The sequence below is a fragment of the Anarrhichthys ocellatus genome, unplaced genomic scaffold (assembly GCF_004355925.1).
Source record: "Anarrhichthys ocellatus isolate YVR2014 unplaced genomic scaffold, GSC_Weel_1.0 scaffold2, whole genome shotgun sequence".
In the NCBI taxonomy this organism is placed as follows: Eukaryota; Metazoa; Chordata; class Actinopteri; order Perciformes; family Anarhichadidae; genus Anarrhichthys; species Anarrhichthys ocellatus.
Window position 1 is genome coordinate 15,882,889 of NW_022280032.1, and position 18,913 is coordinate 15,901,801.

General features: G+C 41.0%; 1 protein-coding gene across 3 annotated transcripts; it reads left to right on the forward strand.

Annotated features, from left to right (window-relative positions):
- The first annotated feature begins 4,091 nt into the window (after positions 1-4,091).
- On the forward strand, positions 4,092-13,870 carry nap1l4a (nucleosome assembly protein 1-like 4a). Of its 3 annotated transcripts, XM_031867433.1 has the most exons (15): positions 4,092-4,165; positions 5,112-5,149; positions 5,519-5,600; positions 6,082-6,226; positions 6,882-6,968; positions 7,995-8,129; positions 8,212-8,283; positions 8,382-8,521; positions 8,755-8,900; positions 10,450-10,469; positions 10,592-10,711; positions 10,841-10,876; positions 11,030-11,077; positions 11,903-11,938; positions 12,346-13,870. In XM_031867433.1, exons 2-14 carry the CDS (start codon positions 5,134-5,136, stop codon positions 11,906-11,908), a joined length of 1,053 nt encoding a protein of 350 aa, XP_031723293.1. In that variant the 5' UTR covers positions 4,092-4,165; positions 5,112-5,133; the 3' UTR covers positions 11,909-11,938; positions 12,346-13,870. The 3 variants fall into 3 exon arrangements, with proteins under 3 accessions (XP_031723293.1, XP_031723278.1, XP_031723286.1); XM_031867418.1 differs by lacking the exon at positions 11,903-11,938; XM_031867426.1 differs by lacking the exons at positions 4,092-4,165; positions 11,903-11,938 and adding an exon at positions 4,189-4,650.
- Positions 13,871-18,913: the final 5,043 nt, after the last annotated feature.

Here is an 18,913-nt window from a genome sequence, read left to right on the forward strand (position 1 = left end):
TCCGATGAATTTGTAACACATGCAGGGCCTTGTGACGCAGCCACCTCAGAGGAGATGTAGTAGTTCCGCTTGCCATTTTTCATCCTAACCCCCCTCACCCAAAGAACACCTCCTGTGAATAATGACTGCAGCTGTGTCAATGTGGCTGACCGCTGTGTGTGCGCTTGTTTGTGTGTGTCTTATTTTGATGTTTTTTTACAGTCAGTGTGTATGTGTGTGTCTGTCTGATTATGGTGCACAGATAGGCCATTACCCATGCGTTAGAAGGAGAGGGGCTTAATGGACGACAGAGGATGCAGGGGCAGGATGGCTCGTAAATGCTGCCCTGTCCTCCCGGCCATATCAATACTGCCATCTGGGAGTTTGTCCACTTCATTCACAAAACCAATACCCCAGTGGGATGAGATGGACGTAGACGCTGTTGCTACGTGTCCAATCAAAGGGAAAAGACGAGGGCTATCATGACATCCACTTACAGGAAGATGTCCATTCTGTTCTTCTCTTTTTTGTGTGGGCAAGCAAGACAAGTGAGAAACAAGGACACAAAAGAAAGACAGAGAACAATAGATTACAATGGGTGCATTGACTGGCCACCTTCACATCCAGACCACTCTTATTCCAGACAATGGCCAATATAGGCAACAAAATGTGTACCTTCTTTTCAAATGTAAAAATATTGTTTAGAAAGCTTCTAAATGATGAACAGATCATTCTCTAGGTCTGTCTGCGCCATACATTTCCACATTCAGCCTATCAATGCTGAGAAATTGCCTAATCAATGTCTGAAAATGTGAAGACAATTACATACAAAGGATCAATCATTAATTTGCTGTTTGTACTCTCTCATTTCTATTCATGGTCACAACACCTGGAGCCAATCTAAGCATGCATGTGGCAGAGGTCAAGGATATTATGTCATCATGTCACCAGTTGGTTACATGAACACTGACAAACACATTTACACCTGTTGATCATTTTGAGAATCTGTTCAGTTAATACATGTTTTGGAAACAAACCAGAGCAACCAAATAAATGATGGGAAGAACAGGCAAACTCAGAAATAATCAGGATTCAAGATTGTACGGGCTAAACATTGATCAAATGTACTATGTGTATGATTGTTTTTGGATACAGCCTGCATTGGAGACTGAGAGAAAGAAGTCAGAGTTAAAACGGATTACCAAGAACAAATCAAGAAAGGATTCAAAACCTGCAGGATAACACAGTCCACCTATTCAAGTCAAGTCAGTTCGGTCTGTATAGCCCAAAATTACAAATTCTTCCCTGATGATTTTACCAATTCAACAAAATCTATCAAACTTCACAAGAAACCCTGTCAAAGGAAAAACAGTGAGAAACATCAAGGACTTTTCCAGGATGTGCAGGTGGCACATGTACAGATGAGACAGACGTACAAAACATATAACATTGAGAAAATATTAAAGAGCAGCAAAATCAAAGCTAGTAGAGACAACTTTTACACATGTTGTTTTGGCGTTGGACGGGTAAGAGACAACAAGAAAGAAAGACTAAGAGAGTCTATGCTACACTTATTTCAGATAACATGCATTTGACCCACACTGGTTAGGGAGAAGTCACATTTACCTTTGGGCTACGCTTAGTATTACATCATCAAGTAAGTGGATCTTGTAAGTTGCAACTTCTGCCGTGATGTTTTCTGCGATCCAGCCTCATAGACTCAGCTATTCAAGACAAAGAGTGGTGTATGATGAGAGCATGGATATGTGCATTTCACGTTTTAACATCCATTCTGTAGTTTTTCTCTACTGACATAATATCAATTATATATACAGTGCTTGATATAGACAATCTGACAGAATGCACACAAGTGATGAGAGTTTATTGAGCATCCTCTATATGTGCAGTGCAAACACTTGCACTATTACACAATGAAAATGTGTACACACAGCTATGCAAAGCTGAGATGAGAAGATGCATCGGCATACATATGATCTAAACAGCCAGGTGTGTGCTTCTGCCCACTCTGTCGGAAAAAGTACAAAAGACTGAGAGGGGGTGTAATCTGAGAGTTGGGGATTTACTGATGGGCTGAAGCTGTAAAGTCAGGATTAATTACAGTTTTGTGCGAGAGCTGCAGGTGTCACTATTGTCTTAACGATATCACAGTCATTTTAACATCTGCAGAGGGTAGCAAAACTATCAAAGGCTTTCAAATTACTTTTAAAGTAATTCTTGTTCTTTGATTTATTAGCGGCAACTCAAATATCCACCTTACAGTGAGGCACACTGAGCACCCCTGTACATTTAACCACTTTCCATTTAAAAAACACTACAATCACCCCACATTTCCAAAAATAGCGATTACTGTACACTTGTTTCTAGATCCCAGGCTCGGCCCAAATGCTACTCAATCCCATTTGAGTTTTTTCTGTGAGTACAGACCCTGCTGGTAAATGTCACAGTGTGACACGCTCAAAGCCTGGTCACCACAATCGTACCCTGAGGGGCCTTGGTGCTGTCACTTCTTCTCAAGTGTGTAGACTACCCAGTAGATGATAGCAAACAGAAAGAAGGCTGGATTTTAGTGGTTTATGTCTGTAACCCAGTAGGCTTTTCAGCAAAAAAAAAGCATATTTCCAAAAGAATATGCTGGAATACGGACAGATGAGCACATGTTTCACCATTTTCAAATAAAGACCATATTTCCAAATAGATGGATTTTCTAATTTGAGAAGTAATTTCTAATGACAAGAAAAGAAAGGAAAACATGCATTTCCATTGTTACTGTAGTGCTGTTGGGGTCATGTGTATCACTTCTATAGAAGGCCAGGGAGAATATTTTGCATTAACCTTACTTTTAGAAAAATTGTTAAGATTTTAACTTCACTCATTCCAATCATCAACCAGCCCCTCTGACCATGTCTTACAACCGAGTCAATACACAGCTCACCTAAATGTATATATTTTATTTGTCTCCTGTTCAATAGTATGTTTTTGTGTGCAAAATCTTGCAGACTTTGAAAAAAAAAAATCTCAGGGTTTGTCAAATGTGTCTGTCAGAGTGAAAACAAGCACAGGTGCTGGTGGGAATACAATTCACAAAAGACACAAAAGTACACACACTCACCACCACACTCACATATATTTGTATGTTTGACACAGATAGAGACATCTCCTATGAAGCATGGTAATACAAAGCCCTCTTGTGGTCTAAACGTGTGATTCTCAAGGCTTTGGATAAAAGCGTACATGCCAAATGTATAAATGTAAGTGTAATTAATCTGGATAAACACTCACAGAAGGTTAAGATGTTTGCAGTTTGAATCTCATATAAAATGCTGCATGTCTGTGTGTTATTTGAAGAGTCATCTTACATCTCACAAAGCTTTAAGATGATGTAAGATGGAATTGTTATCCTTATCATTTTACTTCCTCTGAATTCATAGTTTGTTGATCTGCAGCTTTGAAATAAAGTCAGAGGGTAAAGCGGGGAGCTTGTCAGTGATAGGCTACAGGCATGGCTCAGGAGTGTAGACTACATCAATCATCTCACCCTTTCCCCCTGGCCTGCATGCCAATTTACACCGTTTGCTTTTTTACTGCACTTTAATTTCACATACACATACTCACACTAATGAGCATTACATTCATCTCTGATTTGCTTACAGACGCACCTCATTTGTACTTTTGTAGTTCACATATTTAATCAAAGCACTTTGTGTTTTCTGTGTGATCTCTCTATGAAGGGAACTTTGACAATCAGAGCAAAATGAACAGAACAGAAACCATAAAACATGTTATTGTTGAAAACAGAGACATAAAGAAATTGTAAAAGAGTCATATTATTGAGATGTATTCAACAATAATGCTGTAATTTGTCTGTCTGTTATTTTATATGATTGCTGCAAAGGGTTTGAGATGAGAATTATATTTTTGTAAACACTTATTGTTAAACCTTTATTTGTCTGTTTATTTGAGAGAACACAGATGATTGAGTAATACTTTTATGGCATACAGGATTGAGATTTTCGCAACGAAGCACTTGAACGCAGCACCATGCCCTCCTTCACCAGCTGTCCAATGAGAATTCAGGATGCTGGGGCACGTGTGTGTTCCTCGTGCGTGGGGGTTGAAGCGAAGACGCGTGAGCGAGGCGACCAGCTAGAATTCCGCTCAGCTAGAGGTAAGATTGCTAGAACAGCTAGTAAACACAGACGTTTCCTTAATACAAGCATTTGCGACTACGTTAGGATATTAATCAGTAACGTATCGAGTTATCTCATTAGTGTGACAGGCCGCCGGTGAACTGTCCAAAAGACACTTTGCTCTGACACTTGTGCTTTTATTAACCCGCGAGCTAACGTTAGCTGATATTAGCTTGTCAATGCAGCTAGCAGTATGCTAGTAGCCGTAACTAACTGGTATTGACGGGCAGTTTTCTCTACATAAAGGGAAGCCATAGCATTGTTGCCACATCAAGTCATTAGCACACACTATCCTGATTGTTGTGTGCGCAGAGCGGATAAAAGGTCATTGGAACCTAAACGTGGTAACCTTTGCACTTGTTGTGTTAGCTAAAGCATTGTTCACAGCACGTTGGCTAGTAGCTTCTTGCTAGCTAGGTAGCCCGGTTAGCTGCTGTCAGATTTTTTTCACCGCCCATACTAGGTAGTTATTAGTATGTGGTTGTTTGTCTTCCCATGTAAGTGCGTAGACTCATTTGATATTGCTTTATCATTGTTCTTCTGTAACTGTCAGAGTCCGCGATAAGCATTTTGTTCATCGTAAAAGGAGAGATGCTAACTTTGGTTGTCATATCCTAGCCCAGCTGCCATTAGCATGTCAATGCGTCATCGGCCAGCGCTTGCTCAACACCCGTGTTACTGTTGATCGGTTAGCTCAGCTGGTCTAACCAGCTGGAGCTCGTCTCAGCTTCTGTCACTCGTAAAATAATCGGAGACTTGTCGTAATATTGTGGTTATGTTATAGTGAAATACGTCTCGCACTTAAAAGAATGTGCTCGCGAGTGAACAACTGACCCTCCCTTCACACTGTTGCTGACTCTGTAGTTACTCTGTCTGTGACTCATGATGAGTATTTATCTAACACAATTGATCCGTCTTTATTAGAGGAAGGAGCTGCCACTTGGTAATGGAAGCCAATAAAGGTAAAGACAAACGCATTTTCAGTTAACTTACCACACTAAAGTAGATATTCAGTGTAGGGAACGTTAGTTCATTTTGTTTTGACTCGGGGTTTAACATAAGCTGATATTTGTGTGTATTTGCATGCAACAAAGACTAATACAAACCATGTGAAACTTGAAATTATTGTTTTTACCCCCAAAAAAAGTTGAATCAACATCTAAAACTCTAGACAAAAACACAACGTAACAATTTCCACAAAGTATTTCTTTGAGTACTAATGAATTGAAGTGTGTAATATTGTAAAGCCACAGTCAAACATTATTAATGAATTATTGTCAATAAAAAAGCAATTTGTGTGATGATTAACCTGCAACAATGTTCATTGTTAGTCTTGGCAGGTAAAGGGGATCAAGGGATGCAAAATCCAGGTGGGCAGATTGAAAAACCTGTCGGCAGCCACTTCATGGAAAGGTCAGTGCAGATGTTTTATGCTAGATTTATGTAATGTGAGCATTTTGTGACATCAGGTTTGTGACCTTGATGTCATCAGATACTAAATGCTAAATTTAATACCCAAAAATCAAATGGATGCCAAACTGCACACACAATTATCCAATCGAGGTTCAATACATTAAACTATTCTTCTGTCATTAAACAAAACTTTTCACACTTGTAAAACAAATGTTTGTTAGATTATTAACTATTACTTTCTTATAAAGTTGTTGACTGAGACTATAGAAATATTATTGCTAAAAGATACACTATCGCTGTAACCCTTATACCAAACACCAACAAAATCATCTTTCAATCTCATAAAACATCTTGAGATCATCTGGTGGTTCCCAACCACCTAGGTGGAGGACTCGCCACTACCGGATTAATGATTGTCAATTTAAATAATTGATAATAGAATCATTTCTAAAATCATTCTCATGTTTCTGTTCTCTCGTAGCATGCTTCCCAAAGTAGTGAAGAGGCGAGTGCATGCCTTGAAAAGGCTACAAGTGCAGTGTGCCAACATAGAGGCCAAATTCTACGAGGAGGTCCACGAGTTAGAGCGAAAGTACGCTGCCCTCTATCAGCCACTGTTTGACAAGGTACACTCGCTTTTTTCTTTACTTCATTTGACTACAACACCAGATGTCTCACATTTCCTTTGCTAATTTTATGTTCATGAAAACAGAGCAAAAGCTAGTGGAAAAAAGACAACTTACAATGTCTGTTATTTGTTAAGAGACCAAATATCTAATAATCACTTGAATTGTTCCCTGCACTAATGGGTGGTTAAGTGTGCCTCTCTGGTCTGATATGATGTCAGTGAGGATGCATCCTTGGTGCTAAATTGAAAACTGCTATAACGAGTAGTCGTCTGTACTTTTGTCAGTCAAGGCTATTTCCAGAGCTAGTGACAAGAACTCAGCCATTCCTAGTCGCACTGAAGACTGTCAGCTGTAATGCTGCTGCACCTGTCTGTGCGCGCACAATCTATATCTGTATATCTATCTATATATATATATATATAGATAGCTGCTTGCTGAAATAATTCAGCCTTATCGAATGAATGTGTGTGTGTGTGTATGTATGTGTGTGTGTGTGTGTGTGTATGTATGTATGTATGTATGTATATATGTATGTATCTCTATATATCTCTATATATATCTATATACATACACACATACATACATTTCATGCTAATATTCCCAAATGCCTCTCTAAAATGATTAACTTTGCTGTAATGAATGTGTGTCACAGAGAAGAGATTTTGTCACAGGAACAGTGGAACCCACAGATGAAGAGTGTGTGTGGCACAGTGACAGAGAGGAAGAGGAGGAGCTAGCTGTAAGTACAGATTTGATTTTGTTTCTCTTAAAAGCCTGATCACTTTGCCAAATCCTAATTCTTCAGGTTCTCCACACAGTTTCCCACTAAAGGAAAATAATTTTCTTACAATCAGACAGGTCACTTAATCTCATCAATGTTACCAAAAGTCTGCTGAAATTGTCCAACAGGAAACAGGATTGTGGGAAATGTGGTTTTAATGAGAATCACTAGGGCTAACAAACTGTGATAGCTGAATTGTAAAAGACTTTGGTCTCAATGAGACGTCTATCAGGGTGTCTGCTGATCCTTAAAAAGTCCTAAAAGGTATTGAATTCATTCATCTAAAAAAAAAGGCCTTAATCGGTGAAAACAATCTTTAAAATGCTCAGACATAGGAAGTTGGAGTTTTTTCTCACATTGCAATTGAAAATTTCAAAATAATTGCGACAATTCTTTTAGATAATTGACGAATGTCTCTTTCATTAGAGTCACACAGACCAGGATAGCGGAAACAACACCACTCGTATTTTGTTAGGGGCCGGGATGCTCAGAGCAGATACACTGTCTGCAAGCTCGCGACGACATGGGGAAGTTCAAATTCAATGACAATCGGCCATTCAACCACGGTTACACAGCATGGCTGCAACTGGTACCAGTCAATGAATAAGAGGCACGTTGTACTTTCTGCTGTACGTGTTTCAAACTCCGCAAGATGAGAATGAATGCAGGGGAATCCCACAGTGAGGCCAAGTGTACATAGGTTTGTTTTTCCTGAGCGTTGGTGTCCCCAGTGCAAAATGGTATATGGACACTAATCCTAAGAAACACAAAACTGTCAAGTCAAACAACACACAAAGTAATTGCTGTGTTTTTTCCATTTAATTTGGGCTGGAGAGTTGGTCTTCAGTTTCATTCCAAGTGGCTTTAAAAAGTCTTAAATCTAACTTGCCTCAAGCTGTAGGACCCTCGAAAGCTTAACTAGCTAAGTTGTTTAGATTTTGGTGAACATTGAATTTTGATAAGTGCTCTGCCCACTTCCTGTAGGAGGAGGTAAAGGAAAAAGCTGCTATTGAGGATGCAAAGAAAGAGGAAGCCACGCCAAGGGAAGATCCAAAAGGCATCCCCGAGTTCTGGCTCACCATTTTCAAGAGTGTGGACATGCTCAGTGACATGCTGCAGGTACATTTAAATGATTGATACACATGTCACTGTTCTGAATGTGTTTCATGCGTCTCTGATCTGACTGTTTATCTTCCACCAGGAACACGACGAGCCCATCCTAAAGCACCTGAAAGATATTCAAGTCAAGTTTTCTGAGCCAGGACAACCAATGGTCAGTTTCATAATGTTATAATAATGACTTGATATCATTCCAAGTTGATAAACTCGATGGAGATAAAATTGTCTCTCTATCTTGGTCTCCCCCCTCAGAGTTTCACATTAGAGTTCCACTTTGAGTCCAATGGTTACTTCAACAATGCAGTCCTCACTAAAGTCTACAGGATGAAGTCAGAACCTGATGACGCGGAGCCGTTCTCATTCGAGGGGCCAGAGATCATTGACTGTGAAGGGTGAGAGAAACAGTCATGATGGTTGAACTGGCTTCTACACAAATGATGTTGAGGTTTAGGATAAAGTAGAGATCGTGTGCTTCGTAAGACATTTCTTTTCACTCCTTCTATATTCATCTCTTGACTTGGCATCCCACATATCAGCCTCCTCTTGGCACCTCTACCAACTTTTACCTTTTTTGGTCTTTGCTTTCTGCCGCCTCTCACTGTTTTGTACATCTCTCTCTCTTTAGCTGTCAGATAGACTGGCACAAGGGGAAGGATGTGACAGTGAAAACTATTAAGAAGAAGCAGAAGCATAAAGGCCGTGGCACTGTCCGCACGGTTACCAAACAGGTCCCCAATGACTCTTTCTTCAACTTCTTTAACCCGGTCAAAGGTGAGAACACAGAAATAGATGCACACAAAATCTACTGAATTTCTAAATTTAATAATCAAAGTTTTTAGTCATACTTAAACTCGTCTCTTATAGCAGTAACTCTCTAAATAAACTCCTTGTGCAAACTCCGAATCACTGAAACTCACACAAATATAATTGCTTGACAGTCAACATGGCTGAGTTCATCTGCAGACGCTGTGGCAACAAGTTGCGTGTCACTGAATTAACCTGAATTCAACAGCAGGTGGCGGCAGACTCCAAAACTGTCAGATTCAGCAGTTCTTCTGCTGCATGTAGGCAGCCAGTATGCTGGCAGATGTTGGGTTGTGTCCAGGAAGTTGCACTCACTGGAACGTTTTACATCATATTCTCTAGCTTGGAGAGTTAAGGAGCTTTTGTTGTTAAACAGTCAGACTGACTCAAACTTTTGAGGCAAAATGGCAAGAGCACAAATAAGACAACAGTCTAACTACCTAAATATGTTCTTAAAATATCTGATGAGCGATTAAGAACATCTGTACGTGTTGAGTTTATATATATATAGTGCAAGCTCAAGAGTTAGCATCTCAAAGAGCTTCAAACGAATAAATAAATGTTAATAAATGAGTTTTGTAAATGCATTTACAGCAGCGGATGGAATACCAAGGTTTGGCTAAAAAAATAGCCTTTGTATTGTTACATTTTACCTGATTTTAGTTTATTTAAATGATAAAAGCAAACATTTGATTCATTATGTAACCTTACTGGTTAAAAGACAAAGGAGGTCAGTCTAGACAATAAGATAATCCTTTATCTTCTCAGTTTGACTTCAGGATTCAAATATCTTGAAATGAGTCATTCTCTCTCTCAAAGGATCAGTAATTTAGGCAGAATACACCTTTTATTTAATTACAGTATCCTCCTTCCTGTGTAGTCAACCTACCCGTCAGACATGCCTGGACCTTTTCTGACTTAGAGAAGTCAACCTGATCACTCATTGTCTCAGCAGATGTTTGTCTTACCGGTTCTGTCACGGCCTCGGTGTATGACTGGTGGATATAAATGGCTCTTCAAGTGTGTTCAGGTGTGCACTTCTGGGGTTTGGATGTCCATTAGTGAAGAAGCCGTCACTCACCGGTCATGTGGAACAGAGTGCATGCTTCATGGCTGTGTGAACAAGATTCATTGTTTTTTATTTGATTGGTTTAAAATGTAGTCTTTTTGTGCCGTTCAGATATGTTGATATTTGTAAAGTAGTGAACCCCAATGCTGGAGTACATTTTAAAACACTGATTCTTTGAAGAGTAGCAAAGCCATTTCCTCCATTACAGTATTGTTGAAAGAAGAGGAAGGATGACGTCACGTTATTGCCAGCGTGGTGGAGCACGGCTGTTTGCTAACCGTCACTTTATGTGGATGTTGTGATGTCATTGATAATAAGCATGGTTGTTGCCTTAAATGGGCTTCCAGATGTTGGTTGAATTATATACCTTAAATTGCCCTGTATAGTCATTGTAGAGCAGTGTGTTGAGGTGTGTATTGCTTAACTGAAATGTCCTTTCCCTTACAGCTTCACCAGATGGAGAAATGGTGAGTAAATGTAGCTTGTCCTTCATAAAATCCCCACCCCATTTTATGTCTTCTTCTGTTACCATAAATCCATGGTATTTGTAGCGGTGTTAAACGGGTCTTTATGTGTTCATGTTTTATAGGACGAGGACTCTGAGTTCACCCTAGCCACAGACTTTGAGATTGGGCATTTCTTCCGTGAGAGAATAGTTCCCAGAGCAGTGCTGTATTTCACTGGAGAGGCCCTGGAAGATGACGAGAGCGTGAGTGTTTTTCCTCTAACACGCCGACGTTACTCTTGAGCACTGAAAAAGCCACAACATGGTATGTTTTGAGGACATATAAGCTAAACTGGTCATCACTGTTTAACCTCGTGTGTGTTCTTCATGCAGTTTGAAGAGGAGGAGCTGGAGGAGGGAGACGAAGAGGTGAGTAAAGACACTGAGTTTGATCGGCTGTACCAGACAGCTGGGCATCACTGTTTACACAGTACATAATAATAATAATAACAATAATAGCAGCAGTCCTGGTATATTTTTTGTTAACCAGGGGTTCCTTTAAATCTTGTCTTTGTGTCTCAGGAGCAAGATGATGATGATGATGATGATGAGGGAGATTTTGACACCAAGGTCAGTATGAATAATTTACTTTTTTAATACAAGTGTTTTTGTTACTCTTGTTATTACTTTTGTGTCAGTGATAGTGGTGCTAATCATGTAGCTCCTTGAGCTGAGTGTTTATCCTAAACCCCCCTGAGAACACCGCACTGCTGGGCAGCAAGTATGTGGTCAGAGAAGGCTTGTGGGGGTTAGGGTAGATCACATGATCAATGACAGGAAGTGACACCATGTCCTTCGTCTCTGGAGTAAATGTTTGAAAAGTAGCGGGGGGAGAGGCTAAAGATACAGCGTTTTGTGAGGGATCAATATAGCCACGCCCCCGAAAAATCCATTTTAAAGCCAACGCAGAGGAGACGGAGAGAACACAGATGGACGGTATTTCTGTCCGTTATATATTTGTCGTAATGGACACGAGACAGAGATGCCAGATTTAGTTAATGCTAACTAGCTGAAATTAGGTCGGAGACTAATGTCCACACAGCAGTTTAGAAGGAGAGTGAATGTGATTAAGAGAGCCTGATGTTAAATCAAGATTACAACACAGCTGCCAACAGCTAGAATAGTTCAACTCTGCATGCGAGTAACATAACGAGATGACTATAATCCATTATAATCGAATCCAGTCTGATACTAAGTAAGTGCATAACGTGGCCTGTAAGGAGTCACCAACACGGCTGCTTTGTCTGTGAATGAGTAGAGCTTTTCTGTCGTGGTACCTCCTGTCAGCTCATCATGTGCTCATTCAGCAATGTTTCACAATGTCATTTCTGGCTGTGACGATTAAACTTGTGCATATTGTTGTCTCTCCCTCCCCTGGATTCCCCTCCATTTCAGGCATAATCAATCATTCTCACCCAATGCAATTTCTAGGTAAGGGAGAAATCAGGATGACGTCCCACATTATGCTCTGTCTAGTCCGTTGGCTCTGGTCTATTATTCTGGCTGCCTCTCTCTCTCTTTCACTACATCCTGGATACTTCCAGTAGTCCGAAGTGTTTAGGACCCTCAACTCACATCTTGGGTAGATTTAGTTTCTCTTCTCCCTGTCCTGTCTTTGCTCTGTACCTCCTTTTTGTTTTTCCTCCTGTCGTCCCTTCCCAGGTTTCTAACATTGTGCCCTTTGCTGTAGCGAGCAGGCGCTTGTCTTCTCTAGCGTCTGCTTTCTCGTTAGCCTCTTCTAGCTGCTGGTTAATGCCCGGTGGCCTCGTTAGCTCTCTGCCGTCTTGTTTTCTAACCTGCTCTCTCTCTCTCTCTCTCTCTCCGTCTGCTCCCAACAGAAAGAACAGCCCCAGCCCGCCGAATGCAAACAGCAGTAACACCGTGATGATCAGGGGGAGGTGGTCACCTGCTGCCCGTCAAATCAAAATCAGTTCTTAGCCAATCAGCAAGTCCTCCTACTCTTGCAGGCCTCGCCCCATTATGAACGCAATAGAACACAAACCAAACTGTGTTTTTACTATGTGCATGACTTCTGTTTCTTTTGTCTTGCGCCCATCTCACCCCCTATTTAATTGAACGACCATAGCGTCACATAGGGGCAGTCTTCTTTGGTACGGTGGGGGAGGTTCCTACTGCCAAGAACCTCAGAACATAATCATATGGAGAAAAAAAAGATAGGAAAGAAATGGATCCCAACTCAAGTTTTCATGGAAATAAATTGGTTACTCAGGGTTTTATAATGCCAACAAGAGAAGTTCGAGTCTGACTTAATCTTTCACTGGGGTGGTGTTTTTCTTTTGTTAGGGTGTTTTTTAAGAGACATTCAATGTATCGTTTGAATTTAATTTACTTTTCTTTTTTTTTAAATGTTCTTTGTCATATTGTCATTGGACTATTTATTCTGGTGTCAGTGGTGCATTTCGGGAGCTCTTAAGGCTCATTCTCATTGGCTCAAATTTTATTTGGGCATAGCAGGTCAACAACTTGAGTACTGCCAAGTTATTTTTTGTTGTTTGGCTTAACAAGCATTTAAACCGAGCACTTGAGTAGACAAGAAACATTAATTAACATGTGACAAGCATGTGGTTTACCTCAAAACGGTCATGTATAGCTCTTCCCTGTTTGCGCCATCACCCCTGGAATGCTCTTTTGAGTTTGTGTCATCAAGGATAATAAGAACATTTTAAGAAAACAAGACATTTGAAAAGTATGCATTTCATTCATTCTGGTGAATATCTCCTTAAAATATGACACATTTAAGCAGACGCATCGGTTGACCTGCAACCTTTTTTTGGTTGTCATCACTCCTGGTATGTATCTAGGTCTTAACAAATGTAACTGACAGGCGGTGATGGGACAGGGTGCAGGATGTTTGAATCAAATGTAATTTCCGTCGCCAAGAAGCCAAAATGAGAGACAAAACACACCGTCCTCTCTTATTCAATTGTTTGCCAATTGTCATTAACAAAGTGTAATCTAATTCAGCATTTAAAGTTGTTTAAGAATATATCAATATTTCCGTTATTGTCTAATGAGTCAGTAGAATGTCTGTGGAAAACAAATGGAAGAGGTTTGCCAATGTATTTTATATACTGCACTTGGATTTTGGCAGTTTGATTGGGACACCTTTGCCTGGTCAGCGAAAGCAGTTTCCCCTTCTCTCTTTTTTTAAAAAGAACGATTGTAGATCTTGTTGAACAGATCTTTCAGAGCCACGGTTGACATCTTCAAATCTACCACATTGGACCGTGTGCTAGCAATGGCCTTAACTGGTTCTTATTCACAATTTGTTACTTGCGCAATATTTCTTTTCAATTTGTACAGTTAGTTAAAATATTCTATTAAAGTTGTGCGACATGGAAATGGATTTTTGTGTCCTTTGTGTGTGTGCACCATTTGTTGCTTTAGCAGTAGTCTAGAGCAGTTGTTCCCAAACTTCTTTTGACCCCTTGCAACCCCTCGTCACAGCCTTACTGGCCAGCTCACTGCAGCTCTCTTGCTGATTGTGTGCTCAGGTAAGTTTCCCCGGGTGAATGCACATGCTGTTGATAGCATAATGTGACTGGGCACTGAATAGCCACACTCAGTGACTTCACTGTTAGGCGTCAGGTGATGGCTTGCAAATTATTAGCAGGAGTTTAGAACAGCATGCAGTCACAGCCTCAACGTGCTGGGCTTGGAGCGCAGGCACCGACCCGTCTCTTCCTTAAACAACACGGTGACGTAGCAGAGTTGTCGTATCCAGGCCGGAGGAATTTGCTTACGGTCTGCCCAGCATCAGGCCAAGACAACCAGAATGTCTGGCATTCTGTCTTGCAGATAGAGAAAGCATGCGCGCTCCTCTGAGAGACCCTTGTAATGCATTGTGGGAGATAATGGCCGAGTGCTCTGAAGTTTCTGGAGGAGGATGGTGACACCGCGTCCAAGCAACCCAAGTTTTCCACCAAGTGCTGAAAGACCGGTGCTTTCTTATCCCGTCACCTCGTCCAGCAACACTTACAGCTGTTTTGTTTCAATCTTCATGGGAACAGTGTGAGAAAACAAGTTCATGAGGACAAGGTCACTGTCAACACAAAGTCCGTAACGTTTTTTGTTTTTTTTTGGATGATAAAATGTTTGAGTGGTTTTGATCTTTCGGCGGGAGTGAACGGGCAGCAGTGAGTCCTGATCCTTCAGACCTCCACAGCAGACAAACCACATACTGAAATCTCTCCTGGCTCTTTCTGTAATTTTGGGGGTTTTACTTTACTGACTTGTGAACAAGACACCATTCATACTGAGGCTGCTGTGTGGGGGTTGAGAATTGCCTCACTGTAACAAGGAGTCCAATTGTGTCGGACTCATTTCTGTGCTTTCTGAAACACGGCCAGGGAAATGGAACTGCACAGCGGACTCTCTGCTTACAGTTTCCAATGAAAATGTATGCCTACGGTGTCAAATGAATGTATACCTTCAGAATACCAACATAATGTTGGAGACACGTACAGCAATTAATATACTCATGAAATGATATACTGTGAATTTAAAGAAAGTAAGGGGGGTCAGCAGCAGGCTGTTTATAAGATAAATGTCAAGTCAACTCATTTGGTCCTGTCAAGACGGAGAATGAAGTCGCCATGGAAACTGCTGTTTGTGGCCTGCGTGAACCAAGAACTTTTGTTTCATGTCATTTCAAGCCAAACCGTGATGTTTCTAATGAACCGAACCAAGTACTTCTGTTGCCTATAAAACGAAGAAGTCTTTTTTTTTTTTTTTTTTTTTTTTTTTTTTATTTTCCATTTCCAAACCACGGCAGCAATTCAGGATAATTCTTTTCCCCTTCAAACATAATTGAGAGTGCAGTTTAGATGTAACTAAACTGCACTTTTTTTGTGCAGAAGATGGGGTTGAAAAAAAAAGAGAACCTACAGTTAGGCTGTATCTTTTGTGCTCTCTTTGATACCCTCTGAACACCACTCAGATGTTGGATGTTTTGTCAAGTGTGCATGGATGGATGCACAGAGAAGATGTATCAACAACACATACAGAAGAAAGCAGTTTGGTGGACTCAAAGGGAGATGATCTCTGAGCTTTGCACATGACCAGAGCAGTAGAACAAAGGAAGTATTCAGACTGCTAGCATTATCCCTAAATGAACCGCTCTGCCCTCATCTCATCCTCATCCAGCAGAAGTGTTTGGTTGCAGTCTTCTTCCTGACCTGCCTTCCAGCTGCAGCTGCACCCACTGTCCCACTCTTGGCTCCAAGGTGCTTTTGGCAGAGCCTGTACGTGAGCACACAAGAGTGTGCGTGAACGAGCTTGTCTGTGTTGGGGTCTTTTGTATCGTCCCGGTCGGAAGTGGCGTGAGCCACATTGAGTTCCAGAGAAAGAAGGGAATAGAGAGGTGCTTTATGGTGCTGATGCCGGGTTGGTGTTCAGAACTGAATGAATTGAACTAAAGAGCCAATTACATCTTAGATCTGATAACGTTTCTGATGGCACAAGAACTCACAGCGTTGTACACATTTTGATCATTCTTTCTGGTTATCAGCTGATGGAAGATATTTCCTCCTGACTTCATTTTTGCCTCAATGGACAACAATGTCGGTCAGTGGGTCCACCACTCTGGTCCAGATTGAAGTATCTCAATAGGTAATGGATACATTTGTACAGACATTCGTGGTGCCCAGAGGATGAATCCCAATGACTTTGGTGATCCACACACTGCAGAGGCCTCATGGGAAACTTAAGGAAAGCCACTGTCCTTGGGGTGCACAATCTCATCCAGGAGTGAAGCCAAACAAGGATGTGACTAACACTTCAGCGTGGGTTTCACACTATGTTCTCTGTCGTCTCAAGATACAACTCTTTCAAATCCCTCCAATCATCTTCTTCTGCACTGTTTAAATGTTGTATGTGGGCGTCAGGTGGAGGGATTTAGACAGCTGTTGGCCGAAGCACAATCAGATCCTTTTTATTTATTTATTTTTCGACTCATTTCAGGCTGGAGCATGTTTGACTGTGATGCCTTTGGATGAGCGTATGGCAATATATAGAGAATGCGTAAACTCTTTTTAGAAGAGAAGTGGGAGTGCAATCAAACCTGAGTTGACCTCTATGTCACTGTTTCTCTCAAACACTAGAAGGAGCTGTGGGAGAAACAAAACCGTGTCCTTGAAAAGTCAGCCAATGTATGAGAGTTATCACAAAGCTCTCCAAAATCTCTTTCATTAAAGTGACTTCAACCACAACTACTTTGTTCTTTTATATTTGTATATGTGTGCTTAAGATGAAGAGCTATAAACAATGGCAAGATAACCCTGATAATGTTATTTGCTTTACTGCATTATCACCAGTTACCTTTCTGCCTGGTATGTGTGGGAAAGCAAGCTTCACGCCCAATCACAGCATAGCGACAGGACAGCACACCTCTGTCTGGATTTATGAATGGAACAATGAATGAACAGGGAACTAGGTGTGGCATGTTTAACCGGAATCACGCCCCTCCAGTTCTGAGCACAGATGAAGTCAGACCTGAACTGCATAACAGAGGCAAGGCTGGTTTGAATATATGTAAACTCTGCATGCTGTGCCATGATCTGTAGTTATAGATATTTTTATTCTTGGCACCCCGATAATATTGCATCACATATTTCTGGTTAAAATTCCTGGGGGTAATTCAAGGTAATCATTGAATGAATCTGGTGACTTGATTTTGATTGACTTGTTGAATCGAATCACGGCTGCATCAATGAGCAAACATTAAGAAGATTTTCCTCACTAATTCATCATCCCTTCACTGTCCCTCTTGGCTTTATGTGATATGATTATCTGACAATGAGTCATTGTCTTAGTGTTCTACTTCAAGTCCACTGTGTTTCTGCAAACATGGCGGATAAACTGTTGTTACAACAAACCTTTTAACTGTGGAGCAGGACAGCACGGGCCTAAAAGAGCTTAAACCATCAAGCCTAAAAGTACAGTCCATGGCCCTGCTCCGACCACAGCTTAGTTTTAGTTCTGCAGTGAAGCTATGCAGATACCAGAGTGAACGTTACATTCCTGGCAGAGAGAAGGATTGCATACCTGCATACCTGCCATTCTTCGCAGAGTCAAATTGGCAAGTATGAGGTGCTGGACTCCTGCAGCACATCTCATAACTCTCACCGGCGTGTCTTCATGTGGCTCATGCGCGTCATGCGTGTCTGTTAAGGAAGTGGACCGATTGCATGGTTTACACACCTTTTGTGATAAAGTATGTTAATGACCGTGGGACACAACAATTTAAGAGCGTTTAATATGCAATGACATTCATAAGATTCTCTCCTTTGAACAGCATTCTGGGAACACATACCAAACTAGTAAGGCCACTAACTGACTGCATGTCCTGTGTGTACTGTACTTCAGTACAATTACATGTACTTAGGTACACAATGTGCTTCTATTTCACTACATTGTAAAGGTTCTCTTTTTAACATTCAGAGCATTGATATAGCAGTAAACAGCTATTTGCTATGTAAAGATATAGTGCAGTAATGTCTACCTGAGCAGAGAATGAAGTGCATGTATGAGTGCCCCAGTGGCCAGCACATGGCCGCCACTCTGCACTGCTCTCTTACGGCGGTTATATCTGATAACGCTGTCCCGAAGCGTAGCACCCACCCTCTGGTTCCCTCTTAGCTTAGCGCTGTTAGCGCTGTCAGCCCCTTTGCCATTGTTTGCACTGTTAGCACTGTTAGCACTGTTAGCTGCAACCGCTGGCTCAGCCATTGCAATGTTGAGAGCTGTTGAGAGGCAATGCAATCGCCTTAAGTATTTTTGAGGAGACATATTTCTTTACATTTACCTGACAGCTGTAGTTATTCATTTAGAGATCAAACTACACACAAGTAAATAAAGGAGTTCATCTTCTCTCAACCAACTACAATATTAAAATGCTACTTATGTCAATGCAACAATAATTAATACTCTGACAGCAGACATTCTGCTTTTGATGCTAATCTTTTCAATGCAGGACGTCTAATTGTAATTGAGTATTTAAACATTCTTCTATTCCTACTTTGAGTTCATTTTAAGGATATTTAATAGTTCTTCCATCCCTACATTCGTCTCCGGCTGCAACATAAGGAATCACCTTATGTTGCAGCCCATTGGCAATCTTTGACTGCCATCATAGTCTAACTGTCCAGTCCCTCATCAGATAGACTGGTTTTTTTTTATTGTTCTCCAACGGTTCCTCTTCAACTGAGAGCTGCCTTCCTCAGCCATTTGTTCTTTTTCCCACGCTGCTGAATGCCAGTGTGGCCACATACACACACAGGCAGGGCTTATCAGAACAATGCCTCAAATAGCTCCGGAGTCTCATCACAAGGGCATGTCACCAAAGAGCAGAAGAGGATGTATGTGTGTGTGTGTGTGTGTGTGTGT